General features: G+C 42.1%; 1 protein-coding gene across 9 annotated transcripts in view; it reads left to right on the forward strand.

Annotated features, from left to right (window-relative positions):
• Positions 1-369: 369 nt before the first annotated feature.
• UPF2 (UPF2 regulator of nonsense mediated mRNA decay) overlaps positions 370-21,618 on the forward strand; it is a gene marked incomplete at its 3' end in the record, with an annotated part of 69,987 nt that continues 48,738 nt past the window's right edge. For 5 of the 9 annotated variants that reach the window (XM_083701309.1, XM_083701310.1, XM_083701311.1 and 2 more), the window contains exons 1-3: positions 370-513; positions 6,698-7,077; positions 8,513-9,292. In XM_083701309.1, the coding sequence (XP_083557435.1) occupies positions 451-513; positions 6,698-7,077; positions 8,513-9,292 (1,223 nt within the window). In that variant the 5' untranslated portion in view covers positions 370-450. Of the gene's footprint in view, positions 514-622; positions 718-6,697; positions 7,078-8,512; positions 9,293-21,618 lie in introns of those variants that run through there. The other 4 variants (XM_083701315.1, XM_083701316.1, XM_083701314.1 and 1 more) reach the window with 3 other exon arrangements.

The following is a 21,618-nucleotide window of genomic DNA, read 5'->3' on the forward strand; positions in this document are numbered from 1 at the left end:
TGAGCGGACACCGTCCCACCAGATCTGAGGATAGCAGCTTTGCTTAAGGGATATAGCTAAACTAGCTATACATTTTTGCAGTGTGCATTACTTACTATTTGCGTCTCAAGAAAGAGAAGCAAATTTCGCTATGTTAGGAGGAGAGCGCGTGCACGCTTACGCCCCAGGCGCGCTCCCTGGGCTGCGGCACCTCGGACTAGGGAACCGTCGGCTCTGGGCCCGAGTTCCCCAGGGAGCAAAAGAGCGCCTTGCACCGCCTCGCTTTCAAAAGCTTCGGCGGAGGGCGGGAGAGGCTTCTGAGCTCCACCCCTCCTCCTCCTCCTCCCCCCGCCCTCCGGAGAGGCCCCGCCCCTCGGGCACTTCCGCCTTCCCCTGGTAACCAAAGCACGGGGTTGCCCCGCTCTCCCCTCTCTGTCCCAAGGACCCCGCCAGCCAGAGCTGTCTTGGGCGATGCCTGGCAAGCGCCCGCCCCTGTTCTCAGCAGCCCGTCCCGGGAAGGGACCGCGTCCGCCGGTAGGTGAACCCTCAGAGCAATCTTTCCCATCACCCTTCGCCCTGGACCGAAAGGCCGGTGGCGGCGGGGTTGCTTCCGAGCAGGCGACGCCGAGGGCAGCCTGGGGGGGCGGGGTCCTCGCTTGCGTGGGGGGGGGGAGAAGAAGAAGAGGCTGGCGGAGCTGGAGCTGCAGAAGCTGGAACCGATGTTTACAGCGGGCCGAGGTAACCGCCCCTTCACCGTCCTCCGTCGGGGGAGACGGAGGGGGCTGGGGGGGCGTCGAGATGGGGAGCCCCGGGCGGGACGGGCCTGGTCGGGGCGCCGCGGGACAGGGAGCCCGAGGACGGAGCCCCCGCGGGGCTGCCGGGGGGGGGGGAGGCGGGGGAGGCCTCTGCCGCGCGAGGGGGGCGGCCGGGAAGGCGGCGCTTCTGGCTTCCTGCGGCGGCATCTTCACCTGCGCGGGGGGGGGGGGTCCCGCTGTCTGAAAGTGACAGGTGTGGGGAAGGCGACCAGGAGGGCGGGGTGTGGAATGGCGCCCCCTCTTGAGTGGGTCGTGGAAGAGGTCTCATTTTAAATTAATAGTAATAATAATAATAGTAAAAATGTGGTAAAGAAGGTATTATCTGAATAAAAACGAAAGCGGAGAGAAAAGGAGACGCGGAGGCCTCTCTCCCCGACAGTGGCGGAGCCTCCCCGCTCTCCCCGGGGAGCTCCGTGGAAGAAGAGGTCTTTGAGGGAGCCAAGCCGCCGCGCGGGGACGGGCAGGACGAACGTTATTGCCTTGTTTACTTGAAAGGAAAGGCCGGCCTTTCCATACTCGGGGAGGTTGCCCATGTCTGTCCTTGGCCGCTTCCGTTGCCAGTAGCCCTGCCATTGTGGAAGGTGAGCGGACCAAGATGCTCCCAGTGGTTGTGATGCTTCCCAGGGTGCGAAGTGGTGAGTGACAAAAGCTCATCTGGTGGGGCAGAAGTTTTGCACTTTGCCAAAGTTCAGTCTTCTCCTCTTCAGCTCTTGCTTGTTCTTAGGCTTGTCTAAAGCTGTCAAAAGCTTGGTCTAATTATTATTATTACAGAATTGTTCTCAATACTCTATTCCTTGCTGTTCTGAAATAAATCTGTATGGCAAGCTGCTCTCTTCCTTGCTGTTTTGCCCATGGGCTCTCCCTTCACTTTCTCTTTCCAATAGCTTTAGATAATTAACTCAAACATGTTTAGTGCCATTCCTTCTTTCAAGTGTTTTCTGAAGCAATTCATTGTGTTTTAGGATTAATAGTGTCCACAATTCACAGCAGTTTAGGATTGTTCTAAATTTAGGATTTTACTTACAAGCATGGTTCAACTATGCTTTGCTTTGCTTTTAGTTCTTCACAAAGCAGCAGTTCTGGGCATGCGCACTGACTGAACACAGTAGGACTTAAAGCATTGTTTAAATATACATAATATCAGGCTGCTGTAGTTTGCTGATCTGTGATATTATCTCTGCCAGTTGTTTCAATAAGTTAAGTGACAAAGATAATGCAAGTAGAATGTGCATGTAGACTTTCTTGTCTACTGTGATGTGGTAAGCAACAGTGCAGTGTATGAGAGAGGTTGGGAAAGTTAGTGACACATTGCTTATTCTCAAAAAGCATGTACTTGTATTTAGAATGCTTTAACATGGCTTACTAGGAACCATGCAGGATAGCTGCTGTTGGGTTCATGTACTTTATACCCTAGTGACAGTGTCTAAGTATGTACACAGCATTATGACCTGAAAGAAGAATTTTCATAGGATCATAGGGCTGTAAGGGATCTAAAGAGCATTCAGTCTGAACACTTGCCCCCTAAGACAGGAAGCTCCTTATACATATCTTGGGTTAGTCATTTGGTGTGTGTTTTTTTAAACCACTTTGGTCAAATATTGAAAACAATTTGTTAGAATTCTTACAGAATTCTACAGACCTGTGCTTACTACAGCCCCTACCATTACCTGGGTGTCATAAGGGAATTAACAAATGGAATTAACAAATGTAATCAGTTGTTAAAGTTATTGATGTTATGCAAATATGTTCATACATCTACCCCTAAACCACAGTAAATAGTGTAGCTGTTGAACTTTTTGAAAATGGCATCAAACAAACAAAACATATGTAGTAACAAGATAAAATTCAGTTTTACACTGCTGAGTAGAGAGCAGGATGTCCCTACTCTTGAATGAAATTGCATATTTGGGAGTAATGACCCATGTTTTCTACAGCTCCACATACCTTTTGTCTATCTTGTATCAGAGAATGTGAAAATGGTATTTAAAAGGTAGGTCCTCTACTTACACTTGTTTGTGGCTTGACAGGATATTTGACATAGTCAAATAAAAGGCAATCAATAGACCAGCACCAGCCTGTCCACGTCACATGCCGATTAATCCATCTCATCCATATTACTGTGCCACAAGCAGAGAGCAGAGGCACCCATATATATATATATATATATATGTATGTATATCTCTACATCTATATATCTATCTGTATATCTATCTATCTATATATCTGTTTGCCCCCGGACATATGTTTATAGAAAGGAAGGATAGAAATGCTGAAAATATATGTATATCTGAGGAGTCTATGAGGTTTGAGGAATTACTAAGTAAAATAATGTTCATGGCTCAGTTTAGTGAGCCAGGCTATATATTTTAGGGAGAGACATGCATTCATTCTGCCCCCTCCTTACAGTAGGGGCAAGATATTGAGGAAGAAATTTTGAAAGCTCATACAAAAAAGTCTTTTGTATTTAAAAATAATCCAGGAATCTAAAAAGTGTATAAAAAATACTTTAGATGTAGTGTTTCTGAGCTGTTTGAATAATGAAACTTGACAGTACATACGTTGATGAAAGGTTTCAGAGGATGTTCTCAGTTGATCTTTAGCTAGCACAACTTAACTTCCTTGCAGGGCTCAACTTCTGCTATGTTTTCATTGTCTTCCTTCCTTGCATGCAAGCAAATAGTACACATTTCTTTGCCAGACTATGGAAAATCACTCTTCGTGTGTGTGTTTGGGAAAGAGCTTCTTGGTAATTAGCCATTAGATTCTTTTTATCCATCAGACTTCCTTTAGTTTGATTGTGTTCCAATATTACTCAAGTACAGGCAGCACCTGAGATTTGTCCACAAAAGAAATGAATATGCATTGCTTTGAGGACAATTGCTGTTGTGCTGTAACTTAAAATACTGCACTGTAATTAACAGTAGTTTCATAATTTTTTTAAGTGGTGTTGGTTTTAACCTGGTAATTCTTTAATCGAAAAACAAGCTTTTAACAGAAGTTATGTTACAGTTCATTTCTTTTCTAGATTTTCATATGCTTTGATTTGTGAACTTCAGTTTATCACCTAGTGATCAGCTTTGCTGGGAACTTGAAGTTTTGTTTGTAAAACTTTCTATTAGGATCTCCATAAAGGGGTGGCTTATTGATATAAAATGGACCAGATCAGGCCTGCACAACTATTTCAAGTGACGTGTGCACATAAATATGCATGCTTCGTACTGATAAAGGTAAAGGTACCCCTGCCCGTACGGGCCAGTCTTGCCAGACTCTGGGGTTGGTGCACCCATCTCACTCTAGAGGCCAGGGGCCAGCGCTGTCCGGAGACACTTCCGGGTCACGTGGCCAGCGTGACATCGCTGCTCTGGCGAGCCAGAGCCGCACACGGAAACGCCGTTTACCTTCCCGCTGGTAAGCGGTCCCTATTTATCTACTTGCACCCGGAGGTGCTTTCGAACTGCTAGGTTGGCAGGCGCTGGGACCGAACGACGGGAGCGCACCCCGCCGCAGGGATTCGAACCGCCGACCTTTCGATCGGCAAGCCCTAGGCACTGAGGCTTTTACCAACAGCGCCACCTGCGTCCCTACTTCGTACTGATAGTCACCTGAAAAGAATTAATTACAAATTTGATTTTAGATCAGATCAATATTGTAACCATTCCAGTTCTTAAATTTTGGGCTATTACTATCTTTATTCATCATATTGCTAATTTTATGAAGCAATCCATTTTAAAAGTTGAAAACTTTCGATAGAGAAATAAAATAGTGGAACTCTTTTGGACAACATTTCAACCCATATCACTGCCTAGGACTAGGTATATAAAGCTCGGTTATCAAAGAGTAAAGTATGAATGGGGAGAAAGCATTTATTAGAGGTAATGAAATGGGAATCGTTTTTGAAAAGATGGATGTGAATGCAGCTTTAAGTATAGTGCTTTTGTTTTGCACTAATAATACATCAATTTCAGGGTGAATATACAAGGGCTATTGTTTCATGCTTTGTATCTGGGTTGGGAAGAAATGGGTCTTGAGCTGAGTAAAAAGCCCTGGGTGCAAAAGAAACAGCTAAGGTGAGCAGAAGTAGTTAGTTCTACTCCAAAGTTATTTGTATACACTGTCGTAACAGCAGTAGAGTGCTACTACTGCTTCTTCGGTGTTAAATTACAACTGATCAAGTGTTATAAATGCTAGAAGTTATAAATTGCATTGCCTAGAAGATGTTCAGTAGTAGATCCATCAATGAAGTAGTGTCAATGCTTAAAAACAACTGTTGTGGTAATTCTCACTGTTTTTCAGGTATGCTTAAGAGTAGACAGAGATTTGGAATGTAACTAATGGAGTGCATAACTGACTGTAATACTTGTTTTTATCAAACAATTATTAGGTGGTAAATATCCTGTTTGTTTTCTAGCAGTAACAACTAACTGATGTAGTCTTGGGTTTTTTCTTCTAGATTTTAATGGTGAACATACGTTTTAATGCGTGTGCTGTAAGAATTCAGAGCTTAGTTTTGAAGGCACTTCAGTGTGCATTTTATTGGAATGTTGTTGTTTTAACCTATCTAATAATGAATTGCTCATTTTAAAGAATCTTAAAGAGCTAGTATTTGTAGGACTGGAATAAGAAAGTCCTATCAAAAATAGTTAGCAACTGTATCCCTCTTCCCAACAAAGGAGATGGTGCACCAGTCTAATGTGTTTACTTAAACTTCCTTAATTGTTTGCAGGTTTTGTTCTTTAATTGTCTCAGTGTGCAGCTTTGAATTAGAGGATTCAATACACTACTGTAATGGTGTACATAATACTCATACGTGCATGATGATTTGTTTAACTTGGAGGAGCTTATCAGGTCCATACAATGAGTTTGTAAGTTCCATAGCTTATTTGCTTGAAAGGAATTATGTGTATTTTCACGAATGTGCTAGAAAATAAGTTATAGTTGTGTGTAAAGCTGTCAGTCCTTGAACAATAGATCACTGTTGGTCTACTACGAGTATATTACCCAAAATTTCCTTCTCTAATGATAAACCACTTATAAGCAGATATTTTGAAAATGTTTTCAAGCAAGCAACTTTTTTGCTTATTTTATTTAATTGAAGTAACTTGGTTATAGTCAGGCACATAGAAAAAGCAATTGCTGGTATGCTATTGTAGTTCCTTTTGTTAAGCTGCTGTGACTTTAGTCCTCTGATTGTGACACTTGGTTAAAAAAAGGCAATCCAGTGTATATTATTGAGAGTGGAATTAACTGTTACGGGAGACAGGGGCTTCCAGTGGACACAGTATCCTCATTTCAAGGTCTGCCCTTCCCCAGCAAGTAGAAAACTTCCTCTAGGTCATGGTTCTGTATTTTTCTTCATCACCAGAAGCCGGTGATTACAAACGGGAAGTCAAAACTCAAGATGCCACCATATGTAAGGGAAGGAATATAATTTATTACAGGAGTTTGTTTCTGGTGGTAGCTCGATGTTCTGCCCTCAGCTGTTCATGGTTTTGCTATTGTGTCAGAGGCCCCAAAACCCTGAGCTGAGTTGAGATGACTACTTTAGACAGCAGATTGGGGGTGTAAACTGTAGAGTGAGAAAGGGATGGACTCAATTGTTCAGCTTCTCATTTCAGTGGGATTTGTGTAGGAGAACTTGCTGTAGATTGTACCTCATGTTAATTAGTGAGAAGGATACCATTTGGATTTACTTTATCGGTTATCAAAATGTCTTGGGCTGCTTCTGTTATGTACTGTGGGCTGAAGGAAGGCATTTGTGCATTTAGCAGTACTTATGACCTTCCACTAATAATCAAGCCAGTTTGACAGCACATAGCTTTCATTTGTAGTTTAGAAACAACATTTTGAGGCCTTGATTATTAACTTGTGAATGCAATGACAATGTGTTGTTAATAATCTTTCAGATCTGCCTGGGTAACATAATGCCAGCAGAGCGTAAGAAGTCGGCAAGCATGGAAGAAAAAGAAACATCATTAAGTAATAAAGATAAGGAGTTCAACGAGAGGCGGTCAGGTAGCAGCCGGGACAAACCCAAAGAGGATGTCAGGCTTGGCATGAAGAGAGAAATGTTAAAACCACCTGAAGATAAAAAGAAAAAACTGGAGGAGGAGAAACGGAAAAGAGAAGACAAGGAGCGGAAGAAAAAAGATGATGAGAAGATAAAATCTGAAGAAGAGCAGAAGAAGAAAGAGGAGGAAGAAAAGCAAAAACTTGAAGAAGAGGAGAGAAAAAAGCAGGAAGAAGAAGTAAAGCGACAACAAGAAGAGGCAGCTGCCCAGCTGAAGTAAGACTTTATTATTTATTTGCTGCTAGTACCTAGGTTTCAGCACAGAGAGGGTGCTGGGACACAGATGGGGAAGCACAGGGAGTTAAGGATTGGGTGGGTTGAATAGCTCCATGGAAATTGTAAGGGAAGTTGCTCCATTTGAAAGAAGAGCTGCATTTTCCCCTTGTGCAGAAGAAATGCTTGCTACTAGGTTGTTGGGCTATGGAAGTACAATACAAATAGACAAGCCCCACTTCAAAAAGCTTAAGAAATACTGATGCCCAGGAACCCAATATAACTAGTTCTGTGCACCCAAGGTAGCTTTCTCCTTGTGTTCCTCAAACTACAGATCTATTTTTCCACATCATAAGCCACACTTGGAGCTTAGTAGACTTTGCTAAGTGGTTTGTGATATGGGAGGTTTGCTGGTCAAATACAGTAGGAAATCCCACTGGAAATGCCCAACAGAGCTCTTTAGATGCTGGTCTGAGTATTCGTGGAAAATTTCTGACTGACAAGCTACTTCATTTTCAAAGGGTTGCTGGTTAGAAGCATCACTTCATTACAGTGGTACCTCTGGTTGTGAACGAGATCCGTTCCGGAGGCCCGTTTGCAACATGAGTAGAATGCAACCTGCGTCTGCGCATGCGCGGGTCACGATTCACCGCTTCTGCACATGCGCACAATGTCATTTTGAGCGTCTGCACATGCGCGAGCAGTGAAACCTGGAAATAACCCTTTCCGGTACTTGCGGGTTGCCGCGGGACGCAACCTGAAAACACTCAACCTGAAGCAAACGTAATATGAGGTATGACTGTATAACAATAATGTCATTTTAAAATGTTGCAGTACAGATATAAGGAAAAAATAAAGCAAGATTACTTGTTTAATGAATTTTGCAATTCATTAGGAAATTCATTTATCTGCACTTTACTGCTTTAAAATTAGTGCTATCCCCAGATTGAATAAATTTGTTGATTACTCAGACTAGTTCCGATTTAAATTTGCATATATTGAAAGCATTTTTAATAACAAAAAACATACTCTTAGACAGTGAATGTATATGTTGTAGCTGGCACCATCTTAGTGAAACGGTCCCTTGCGAGAGTGAAAGAGGAAAGAGGAAATTTTCTAAGATGGTGCCTGCCATCTGTACTCTTCATACATTCTTGGGTGAAATCCAGTGCTGCATCCACTTGACCAACAGGCGTTCACCCTCCTCGTCTCTCCCCTGCAACCTCCTCTAGAGGATCCCCTAAACTTCCAGAGCAGATTTTGGGAGGGCAGGCAGGAGAGGAAGGTGAAGTCTGTTTTGTTGCCACAAAGACGTCATTTATTGCAACCTTTAAATAAAAAATATGTTGCCCTGTTAGTTAGGCTTGCCTTTTTAGTCTATTACAATGTTTAAAATTTCAGCCCTACTTAAACACAATATTCTTCATATTCTGTTTAGGGAGAAAGAAGAAGCCCATCAGCTCCACCAAGAAGCTTGGGAGCGCCACCAAGCAAGAAAGGAACTCCGAAGTAAAAACCAGAATGCATCAGACAGCCGCCCTGAAGAGAACTTCTTTAGCAGGCTGGATTCAAGTCTCAAGAAGAACACTGCCTTTGTTAAAAAGTTAAAAACTATCACAGAACAGCAGAGAGACTCCTTGTCCCATGACTTTAATGGCCTCAATTTAAGCAAGTACATTGCAGAGGCTGTTGCTTCTATAGTGGAAGCAAAACTGAAAATATCAGATGTGAATTGCGCTGTGCACTTGTGTTCTCTGTTCCATCAACGTTATGCTGATTTTGCTCCATCACTACTTCAAGTCTGGAAGAAACATTTTGAAGCCAGGAAAGAAGAGAAGACATCCAACATTACTAAACTAAGAACAGACTTGCGGTTTATTGCAGAATTGACAATAGTTGGGATTTTCACTGATAAGGAAGGCTTGTCTTTAATCTATGAACAAGTAAAAAACATTATTAATGCTGATCGTGAATCCCACACCCATGTCTCAGTGGTTATTAGCTTTTGTCGGCACTGTGGAGATGACATTGCTGGATTGGTACCAAGGAAGGTTAAAAGTGCATCAGATAAATTTAACTTGAGTTTTCCTCCCAGTGAAATCATTAGCCCAGAAAAACAACAGCCTTTCCAAAATCTGCTGAAAGAGTACTTTACATCTTTGACCAAACATCTGAAAAGGGACCACAGGGAACTGCAAAATATTGAAAGACAAAACAGGTAATATTTTAAATGCTCTTAAATGAATTGACAGGTTTCTAATACTTGCTAGAGTTTCAAAATGGATTGGCTAAAACATTTTTCCGCCCCAAGAGACCACAAAGTATAATTTCATGCTTTGAGGTTTGAATTGGGAAATGGACTAACATTACAATTCTACATGTCAGAAGCAAGTCCCAGTGAGTTCAGCGGGGCTTACTCCCAGGTAAATTCTCAGTAGACCCACTGAAATTAATGTGCCCAAAGTCATGTCTGTTAATTTAAATGGGTCTACTCTGAGTATGATGTTGGATGCAACCCTTAGTCTTATAACCATCTTGTAGGTGTCTTCTGGCTCTGATTTGGAATTATTCACATTGTAATTTAGGAATGTGCTAGCTTTTTTTTTTTTAAAAAAAAGCCCTAGCAGCTTCTGTTTTTCCATGTGGATGCACTCTAGTTTACAATATTAAGTATTTTACAGCCTCCTAAATTTCATTGTGCCTGCTTTCCCTTAGTAAGCTTTTGGTATACCATAAAATATGGTTAATGGGGGTGGAGGAACAGCAGCTGCATTCTAAACTGGACCTTCATCCAAAACATGGGTTCGAGGGAGGTGTACATTAAAACCAAACAATCAGTACAATCAATCTTTTAAAAAAAGTAAAATCAAAACATAGAGGTGGTAATCTGTCATGGATGCATTACTTGAGATTTCTGCATTGCAGGAAGTTGGACTAGATGACCCTCAGGGTCCCTCCCAGTACTACATTTCTATGTGTCTATAACAAAATCAAAGACACCAATAACAATTCAAAAACTTAAAACATAAATATTTTAAAACAGTGAGTGATACTCAGTATTATTCATACTCAAGAGTAGATATGTTAAAATCATTGGACTTGAAACTTTGGGTGGATCTACACTAATGTACCATATATACTCGAGTATAAGCTGACTTTCAGCACATTTTTTATGCTGAAAAAACCCCTCCTTGGCTTATACTCGAGTGAGGCGGGTGGCAGCGGAGGGAGGAGCGGCCTAAAAGGAGCCCTTTCTCACCGCTGGTCCTGCCGCTGCCACCCGCCTTTCAAGGGCAGGCACAGGAGGTGCGGTTGGGAGAGGCGCTGTGCCTCTCCCAACTGCGGCTCCTATGCCTGCTCTTGCGAGCGGCAGAGGCGGCAGGGACGAGGGGCCCGAAAGCAACCCTTTGGGGCTGCTTTTTTTCCTCCACCACTGCCGCCACCACCAGGTTTGTGGTGTGGTGAACTGGCTTATACTTGAGTCAATAAGTTATCTCAGTTTTTTGTGCTAAAATTAGGTGCCACAGCTTATATTCTGGTCGGCTTACACACGAGTACATATGGTAGTTAGATATCGCCCTGCATTCCTTAAGAATTGTTTGCAGATTTGTATAGAAGAGAAGTGGATGGGGTAAGTGTGGGATAGGGCCACATATATTTAGGGAAATGGGGCACATATATTTAGGGAAATGGCTCTGGTTATCTCCCGCTTGGACTACTGCAAAGCGCTCTACGTGGGGCTACCTTTGAAGGTGACTCGGAAACTACAACTAATCCAGAATGCGGCAGCTAGACTGGTGACTGGGGGTGGCCGCCAAGACCACATAACACCGGTCTTGAAAGACCTACATTGGCTCCCAGTACGTTTCCGAGCACAATTCAAAGTGATGGTGTTGACCTTTAAAGCCCTAAACAGCCTTGGCCCAGTATACCTGAAGGAGCGTCTCCACCCCCATCGTTCTGCCCGGACACTGAGATCCAGCGCGAGGGCCTTCTGGCGGTTCCCTCATTGCGAGAAGCAAAGCTACAGGGAACCAGGCAGAGGGCCTTCTCGGTAGTGGCGCCCGCCCTGTGGAACGCCCTCCCATCAGATGTCAAAGCGATAAACAACTACCTGACATTCAGAAGACATCTGAAGGCAGCCATGTTCAGGGAAGCTTTTAATGTATGATTTTAGTGTATTTTTGGTTTTTGTGGAAGCCGCCCAGAGTGGCTGGGGAAACCCAGCCATATGGACGGAGTACAAATAATAAATTATTATTAATATTATATATATTATTTACCACATGCCTGAGAGTTGATAGCATCCTACAACTCGTCAAGGGAGGGAGGAACATCCAGCTCTTCCAAGACAGCCAGAATCTGGATACTTTTAATTGCAGAGCCCATGTTTTCCTGCGAGTACTATTCTTGATAGTACTCTGCCCATTGCTTCATTTGCTTGCTGTGATCTGTGATGATTTCTTCTGACAAGGTTTCCAGCGGTGCAGTTTTCTTGATTGTTGGTCCAAAGGCTTTCTTCATGCCTTCGTACATTTTGTGAGTGTTCCAGTGTCAGCAGCGAGTTGGATGCTGGGGCACAGCTTTAGCCAGTAGTCATTGGCACATCATCTACCAATCTGCTGGGCATCACTTCTTGTCTTTCTCATTGTAGAAAGTGTCTTTTCACAAGGAGCATGCTTGTAGTTCAGGAGAGCCTCACACTTTGCAGCAATAACAGGTTCCATGTCCTTTATGCTGGCCTCAAACCAGTCAAGGGTCTGTAGCTCTCTTTTGCCAAGGAAGGCCTAGCTGTACTGTAAATTCCTCGCTGTTGTGGTTCCACCTTGCTTTGACACTATTTCTGGGGCAGTTCAGTAGAGCTTGTTTAACAGAATCAGAGAAGCGTTCACGAAGTTCAGGAATGACTGTTCTAGCAGTGTTGATTTGAGCGCCGCACTTAATGCTTTGTAATATAGGCCTTCTTTGGCTGGAGAGGGATCTTGCTCGCTACCAGGGACTGATCCATGTTGCAATTGGCTCTGTGGTAGCTCTGTGTGACACGGAGTGTGTGACACCGATTGCTTGGTGACAATCAAGTCCAGTTGGTGCCAGTGGCCTGACCTTGGATGTCTCCAGGACACAAAGTGTTTTGCCTTGGTAGTGAAGAACATGTTTGTGATGCAGAGGTTGTGATATGAGCACAGCTCAAGCAGCCTTTGTCCGTTCTCGTTCATGCTGCCAATACCAAAGTAGCCTGTGCAGTTGTCACATGTGTGATTATCTTTCCCATGGCATTGAAATATCCCAGCAGGAATAGGTGTTCACAATCTGGGATCCTCCTGACAGCCTGGTCTAGTTCCTCATAGAACTGGTCTTTGGTTTGTAAGGCTAAGGAGTAACTTCCTACACAAATCCGGAGTGGAGTCCCTAAGGCAGTTGGATGGTGTCCTGTATGCCTCTTTCCAACAACTCCTGCATCCAAGCTGGTGCCAGGCATATTGCTCTGCTTTTCTCTGGACCACATCATCAGCAACAACCCAGGACCTCCATACACACGGCCCTGGCTTGCGCCCCAGAGAGGTTACTTTGGTGCTGCAAACACAGAAAAACAAAATGAGGTGGCAGTCACGAGTTATAAGATCAACCTGATTGGTGTATGGTACAAGTGCTACTGGTTGCTCCCATTGGTGGGAGGGGAGAGATCATTATGTCGAGATTTCTGCATTTGTGAGAACTCATTTATGAGAAAGGCTTCAGGAGTAAACCTCAAGGAAAACTCAGTACCTGCTGTCTTGTGGGACATCTTCAGGAGAAGAAAAGGCAGTTCTGTAAAGCGGAGGTATTCGTTAGTGAACACTGTAAGCAAGTGTTTACAGAGCAGTTGCTTTCTGGAGCATAGTGCTTTGAGATGCCAACTGAGATACTGTGTTAACAGCTTTTTCATCCTAGCTGCATGCTACTGAATGTGTACAGGGTCACTTCCTAACTGCCAGTCTGAAGCAGAGGCAGAGCTTTGATGTCTAGCTACCAATGTCCAGTGTTCACCCCTTGTGTTCATCCCTTGCTTGCTTTCCTTCCATTCTGGATCTAAAAAGAATAGAATTGTGAATGTTTAGTCCTCTAATCACCTGCGCGAGTAACCCTACATTTGCATATTACTATTATTTATTATATTTGTTAGTCAGTTTTCTTACCAAGTATTTCAAGCAACTTACATAAAAATCAGTTAAAATCCTAAAGACACAATATATTGTATTTTTCTGTGTATAACACAACCCCATGTATATATTTTTTCTGGGTATAACATGACCCCTTTTGTAAGTTCACTGAGATGTTGAGATCTGGGGCTGTAACTCACCACGTATTGGCACTCACTACGTACTCTTTTGGGCCAGGAAGAGCAGGCAAGCAGTCTCCTCGCTGATGTTCCCTGCTACCGCTGTGGCTCCAGCTCTTGCTTACTTACTGTATTTACTTGTGTATAAGACAACCCCCAATTTATCACTAAAAAATTTCAGGAAAAAAATGTCATCTTATATGTGGGAAAATACAGTACGTAAAAAGAGTAAATACACAACTAAATAAAAAAGCATATCTGCAGGTCCTCCCCGCTAAAAGAGGCAATACCACTCTTAAAAGTTAAGGGCCAAAAGTCTGGGGGAAAAGAAAATTCTTTGCCTGGCACCTAAACCTGGTTACAGATGGCACCAAGTGCCCTAGGGAGAGCATTCCACAAGCCACAGACCACTCCTGAAAAGGCCTGTTCTCATGTCCTCTCCCTCTGCAGCTCCCATGGAGGGGGGCACAAAGAAGGGTGATGACCACAGGATCCCGGTTGGTTCATGTGGGGAAAAGTGGTCCTTGAAGTAATGGGGTCTTGAGCCACATAAGGCTTTATAGGGCAAAATCAGCTATTGCAGTCCTGCCCGTATGGGTTTTATATATTCTGACTATCATACGCCAGTCAGCAGTCTGGCTGTCAAATTCTGGTAATGTGAGATGGGCTGCTTCAAGTGGCAAATTTTGAGGGCACTGTTAAAGGATATCACATTGCCACCTGTTTAGTTTATTCTCATATTTTCCATCACTTTTGTGAATATGCGTTAGATTTGAATTTTCTTTTGTAAGCACTTTCTAATGACTTGCTATATGGTCAGATATGTTTGCTAATGTGCTCTTTGGCAATGACACCTATAATAATTGCTCTGAGCTTAGAGCCCCTTTGAGTGCATTCAGGTTTTTGGAAATATTTAAATGAACCCTTAATTGTGGCACTCACTCACAAAATGCTTGTGTACTTTGCCCATTCTTGTCTGGCTGCTCATCTTTAAATTTAGAACCAATGGTGCTTTGAGTACATCTAAAAGAGGCCTGTTGAGATTGTTCATAGTACTTTACAGTGGTACCTTGGGATGCGAACAGCATCCGTTCCGCAGCCCCATTCGCATCCCGAACGGAATGTAAGATGCAACAGCGCGCGTGGGTGGGTCGCATTTCGCCACTTCCGCGCATGCACGTTACATCATTTTGACTGCGCATGCGGAAGCGGCGAAACCCAGAAGTAACGTGCTCGGTTACTTCCGGGTCGCCGCAGAGCGTGACCCGAAAATACTTATCCTGAAGCATATTTATTCCGAGGTATGACTATACTGTATTATTCTTTTTCGTATTGTGACTTCTCACTGTGCAAAAAAGCTATTTTTTCCTTCTAGCACACTTAAAGAAAAAATCACTGTCCAAAATGGCTTTATTTAAAATTGAATAATCCCCTACGTGTGCCTTGGTCTCCTTAGTGAAAGGGAGTAATTTAATTGATTCTCAGCTGATTAACACTTACCAATCAGATGACTTATTCCCTTGTTCTGATTATCAGGAGATGATGTTATTCCTTGGTCCTGCTCCAATCCTCTTAATTAATCCAAGTACAGTGGTACCTCGGGTTAAGTACTTAATTCGTTTCGGAGGTCTGTTCTTAACCTGAAACTGTTCTTAACCTGAAGCACCACTTTAGCTAATGGGGCCTCCCGCTGCTGTCGCGCAATTTCTGTTCTCATCCTGAAGCAAAGTTCTTAACCCGAGGTACTATTTCTGGGTTAGCGGTGTCTGTAACCTGAGGTACCACTGTACAACACTTCCAATCTTAATCCTTTATTTTAAATCCTTTATTTTAACAGCCACTGGTGTGATGACTTTCGTTCGTATTTAGCTATTCCATATTCATTAATTTGCAAGCAGTTTATTTTTTTTAATAATATTTATTGAGGTTTTACAAAAAACAAAAGTTTACAGAGTAAAATAAACAAAAAGCATATAAGAAAGAAAAAATAAGAAAAAGAAAAATACAAAAATTAAAGATTACAAGATAAAAAGAAAAATTAAAAAGAAATCCATTTTTAAATATCTTTAAAGTCATTTGCTTGTTTCGTTGACCTCCTCGCACCTCCCCTTTTTGTATTCCCATTTACATAATCAAATCAGCAAATCCTTACCCTCTTTCATTTGTCTTAACTCTAAAACTTAACATATTATTATATATTTTCATATATTATCAATCCATTTTTGCATATTCTTGTTAACTTTGTTGCTAATGCCACTTATTTTCAATCCAACATCATTTTAACATTCTTTAATTTTACAATATTTCTGCAGATAGTCTTTAAATTTCTTCCAATCTTCTTCCACCAGCTCTTCTCCCAGGTCTCGGATTCTGCCAGTCATTTCCGCCAATTCCATATAGTCCACCACCTTCATCTGCCACTCTTCCAGAGTGGGTAAATCTTGTGTCTTCCAATACTTTGCGATGAGTATTCTTGCTGCTGTTGTTGCATACATAAGGAAAGTTCTATCCTTCTTTGATACCAATTGGCCGACTATGCCCAGGAGAAAGGCCTCTGGTTTCTTCAGAAAGGTATATTTAAATACCTTTTTCATTTCATTATAGATCATTTCCCAGAAAGCCTTAATCTTTGGGCACGTCCACCAAAGGTGAAAGAATGTACCTTCATTTTCTTTACATTTCCAACATTTATTATCGGGCAGATGATATATTTTTGCAAGCTTGACTGGTGTCATGTACCACCTGTATATCATTTTCATAATATTCTCTCTTAAGGCATTGCATGCCGTAAATTTCATACCGGTGGTCCACAACTGTTCCCAGTCGGCAAACATAATGTTATGTCCAAAATCTTGTGCCCATTTGATCATAGCAGATTTAACCGTTTCATCCTGCGTATTCCATTTTAACAGCAAGTTATACATTCTTGAAATTATCTTAGTTTTGGGATCTAACAATTCTGTTTCCAATTTTGATTTTTCCACCTGGAAGCCAATTTTTTTGTCCAAATTATAGGCCTCTCTTATTTGATAATAGTGAAGCCAGTCTCGCACTTTGTCTTTTAATTTCTCAAAATTGTCTCCTTCTTGTTCTAAAATTTCCCAATATTTCGGCCATTTGGCCTCCATATTGAGCTTTTTCTGAGCCTTTGCCTCCATCGGTGACAACCACCTTGGGGTTTTATTTTCAAGTAGGTCTTTATATCTTATCCAGACATTAAACAATGCTTTCCTGACAATATGGTTTTTAAATGCTTTATGTGCTTTAAATTTGTCGTACCACAAATATGCATGCCACCCAAAAACGTTATTGAAACCTTCTAAGTCCAAAATGTCTGTGTTCTCAAGGAGCAGCCAGTCCTTCAGCCAGCAGAATGCTGCTGACTCATAATAAAGTTTAAGGGCTGGCAGGGCAAATCCGCCTCTTTCCTTTGCATCAGTTAATATTTTAAATTTAATTCTGGGCTTCTTGCCCTGCCAGACAAATCTAGAAATGTCTCTCTGCCACTTCTTGAAACAGTCCATTTTGTCCACAATTTGCAATGATTGAAACAAAAATAACATTCTTAGCAATACATTCATCTTTATCGCTGCAATTCGACCCAACAAGGAAAGCTTCAAATTTGACCATATTTCTAAATCTTTTTTCACATCTGTCCAACATTTCTCATAGTTATCTTTAAATAGATTTAAATTCTTAGCAGTCATATTAACCCCCAGATATTTCACTTTCTTAACTAATGTTAAACCTGTCTCCTTCTGAAACCTCTCTTTCTCAATCGGTGTTAAATTTTTCTCAAGAACTTTAGTTTTTGACTTGTTCAACTTAAATCCAGCCACATGACCAAATTCTTGAATCAATTCTAATACTCTTTTCGTACTAGATTCTGGCTCCTGTAACGTCAAAACTAAGCCATCTGCAAAGGCTTTCAATTTGTAATATTTGGCTCCGACCTGTATCTTTAATCAGACAGTCCCTTCTAATCATGTTCAGCAAAACCTCCAGGACCGAAATAAAGAGCAATGGGGAAATTGGGCAGCCTTGTCGTGTCCCTTTCTCTATCTTAAATTCCTCTGTCACCACATTATTAACTATCAATTTAGCCTTTTGTTCTGAATAAATTGCACTTACACCATTTTCAAACCCTTGACCAACCCCCATCCCCTGAAGATTTTTCTTCATAAAATTCCAAGAAATGTTGTCAAAGGCTTTCTCCGCATCCACAAAAATTAGAACTGCTTTAGTATTGATGTTCACTTGCAACTTCTCCAAAATGTTAATTATATTCCTTGTATTATCAGACAAGTTTATATCCTGTACCTTTCTGTGAAATATTTGTTTGCATTTGTCCTTCCCTTCATGTTGTAATCAATCAATCATCTTCAGCATCCTCTCCACCCCCAAGGGCTGAATTCTCATTACGCCACAATGGTACCTGCTCACCTCTAAACCTTGGTTTATTACCCCTCTTAAGGCTCCCAAACTATTTGAATTCCTTAACTTCTTCGGCTCATAGATATGCCTTTGTAAAGGCAAGATTCAATACCTTCCCATCGAACGTGCTGAGAAAGATTCTCCAATGGACAGATATCGCTCTTATGTGATTGTAATTGTGGGGCACCGGAATCGTTGCATCACATAATTCTTGATTGTGCTTTTCACTTATCGGCCAGGAGCAAGTTTCTTGCTCAATATCTAAAGGGAATTGACTGAAGCCAAACTGAGATATCTATTAAATGATGATGACCCCCTAAGATCACTCATGGTTGCCAGATTCTTGATCAGCATCCTATCCCTAAAGAAGAGAAACAGACTCCAGTGTGGCTCGGATAATCCCTTTAAACCATGATCTATGCTTTAGGATGTAATTAGGTGATATCACCATTGATGTCTTCCATTAATTTATGAGCAGAGGGCGATGTTTATGTTACAAATTTATTGTAATGTATGATGTTGGTCTTCTGTTTTTGTTTTGCTTTGGTTCTTGTCTGTTTTTTGTAAGTTTTGGTGGTTTTAAATTTGGAGGTTCAAGTGCATTATGGTGGTATGGGAAACTGCCGTGAGACGGGCCAATGGCCGTAATAAAGATCAATCCAATTTCTCATTACGCCACAGCCTTATGCCATCTTGCCTTTTCAAACCAAAAGTGAACTGGCATCTGACCATGGCTCCAGGCAGACTTCCAACATTTTCTTCTTTCAACCTTTCTAATCTACTAACAAGCTGGTGTCTCACCAAAACCATAATAAATCAAAGTTAGAGCCCCCTTTAGAAGGTAATTCCACCAATCCTCACAACATTTTCACACAGTCTATTCATTCAAATAATCCATAAAAAATTATGAAGTTCTTGTTAATTCCCTCTTGCATTCCATTAACAGTTCTAATTAGTGGTTTTTTTCTTGGGGAATGCGAGGGTGCGCATACCCCTAAACATTTTGTGAATCTAAGTTTGTCCTTATTGAGGGGCAGTATTTCAATATGAGTAGGAAAAGGAGAGTTTACCCCTAAACATTTTTTTAAAGAAAAAAAGTACTGGTTGTAATCCATTGATAATTATATTCCATTAGTAATTCTTCTTCAGTGAAGATTTGCCAAATCATAAAACAACAAATATAATGTAGAGAACAAAGGCTCCCCTTCACTTACATTCTAATCCAATTATGGCCAAAATCCTCTCCAGATCAATATCGTGGCGGATTCATTTAGAAGGTTATCATGTCTCCTTCATCCAGAACACACCTGTTTCTTTAGTCCAAATTCAAATCCATCTTAAGAGAACGGAAGGACCTCTGCTCATGGTGACCGTGTTGGAGAGTTTCCAATATGTGAAGTGCTATGCACTCAGCGTCCCTTCCCCCGCATTCTGTTGAACGAGAGGCAGATATCGGATGATCTGCAAGTGAGAGCTCACCCCCCGACCGGGGGGCGGGGGGGCTTGCAAGGATAATTACTATCAAATTATCCTTAATTGGTTGCACGGCCGGTGTCCACTATTGTGGGAGCCGCTGTTCACTCTGACGGAAATTGCCGGAAGTCCAGGCTTGAATTGAGTTTGATCCCTTCATCTCTGTTTGCATCCATGCACTCAGTCATCAAATTCATGCTGCCATCGTTCAATATTAGCCGGCCGCCTGCCACATTTTGCAACTGGCAACCGACCTTTTGTGACTGGCTGGAGATGTCCAAGTGCCACCCTTGCCACCTATCATCGGCAAGATAGGAAAACATTCATCTTTTGCTGCTGAGCTACTTTTCTAGAACACCTGATTTGCTTGGCAGCAAAATAAAATATTTTATTTATTTTTGCTGCTGCGCTGCTGGCTGAATCAGGTGTTTTGTGAGGTAGCGTGGCAGCAAAAGACATAGCTAACCTACAGATCACCTGATTCTCCTGGCGGCTTTTTGTTTTGTTTTGCCGGGTTGCCTGATCTGGTAGCGTTGCAGCAAAATAATAGTAATAAACATAAAAAGGTGCCTAGACATTTTGTTTTGGTGCCCACAACCTAGGTTCCAGGAGCCACATGGCTCCTAGCTTTCATATCCCAGTTTCTAACACTGCTGATTTCCCTCCTAATTCACTAGCCTCTGTTTGAACAGCTTGCTTGCTTGCTTGTTTATTAAATTTGAATGCCACTTTTCATCCAAAGATCCCAGGATGGTTCGCAGCATAAAAATGCAAGATAGAAATACAAAATACATAATAAAAACAATAAGAACAAACCAAAATAATAACCTACCCCCCCAAAAAACCCACACATATAAAATTATATAGGATGTTAATCGGCTTAAGGCCTGGTTGAAGAGTAACCTTTTTGCCTGGTGCCTAAAGGTATATAATGAAGGCTCCAGATGCACCTCCTAGGGGAGAGTTTTACCCATTGGACCTTGCTGCCTCCTCCTGGAATTCCTTCCTAAAACCTTGCTGGTGTCACCACCCTTCAAAATCTGCCTCTTTTGTTTAAACCCTTAGTTTAGCCCTTAGTTTAAACTTCATTATTCAGCATGAATATGTAGTTATATGTATGTAACTGGACTTGACACTCAATATGCCAGCAAGTTTGGAAAACTCAGCAGTGGCCAGAGGATTGGAGAAGATCAGTCTACATCCCAATCCCAAAGGAGTGCAGTGCCAAAGAATGCTCCAACTACCGCACAATTGCACTCATTTCACATGCTAGCAAGGTTATGCTTAAAATTCTACAAGGAAGACTCAAGCAGTATGTGGACCGAGAACTCCCAGAAGTGCAAGCTGGATTTAGAAGAGGCAGAGGAACCAGAGACCAAATTGCACACATGCGCTGGATTATGGAGAAAGCTAGAGAGTTCCAGAAAGACATCTACTTCTGCTTCATTGACTATGCAAAAGCCTTTAACTGTGTCGACCACAGCAAATTATAGCAAGTTTTTAAAGAAATGGGAGTGCCTGATCACCTCATCTGTCTCCTGAGAAATCTCTATGTGGGACAAGAAGCTACAGTTAGAACTGGATATGGAACAGCTGATTGGTTCAAAATTGGGAAAGGAGTACGACAAGGCTATATATTGTCTCCCTGCTTATTTAACTTATATGCAGAATTCATCATGCGAAAGGCTGGGCTGGATGAATCCAAAGCCGGAATTAAGATTGCCGGAAGAAATATCAACAACCTCAGATATGCAGATGACAAACTTTGATGGCAAAAAGTAAGGAGGAATTAAAGAACCTCTTAATGAGGGTGAAAGAGGAGAGCACAAAATATGGTCTGAAGCTCAGCATCAAAAAAAGGAAGATCATGGCCACTGGTCCCATCACCACCTGCGAAATAGAAGGGGAAGAAATGGAGGCAGTGAGAGATTTTACTTTCTTGGGTTCCATGATCACTGCAGATGGTGACAGCAGCCACAAAATTAAAAGACGCCTGCTTCTTGGGAGAAAAGCAATGACAAACCTAGACAGCATCCTAAAAAGTAGAGACATCACCTTGCCAACAAAGGTCCGTATAGTAAAAGCTATGGTTTTCCCAGTAGTGATGTATGAAAGTGAGAGCTGGACCATAAAGAAGGCTGATTGCCGAAGAATTGATGCTTTTGAATTATGGTGCTGGAGGAGACTCTTGAGAGTCCCATGGACTGCAAGAAGATCAAATGTATCCATTCTTAAGGAAATCAGCCCTGAGTGCTCACTGGAAGGACAGATCGTGAAGCTGAGGCTCCAATACTTTGGCCACCTCAGGAGAAGAGAAG

This window comes from Podarcis gaigeae (genome assembly GCF_964106915.1).
Source record: "Podarcis gaigeae genome assembly, chromosome: 10".
NCBI classification, from domain to species: domain Eukaryota; kingdom Metazoa; phylum Chordata; class Lepidosauria; order Squamata; family Lacertidae; genus Podarcis; species Podarcis gaigeae.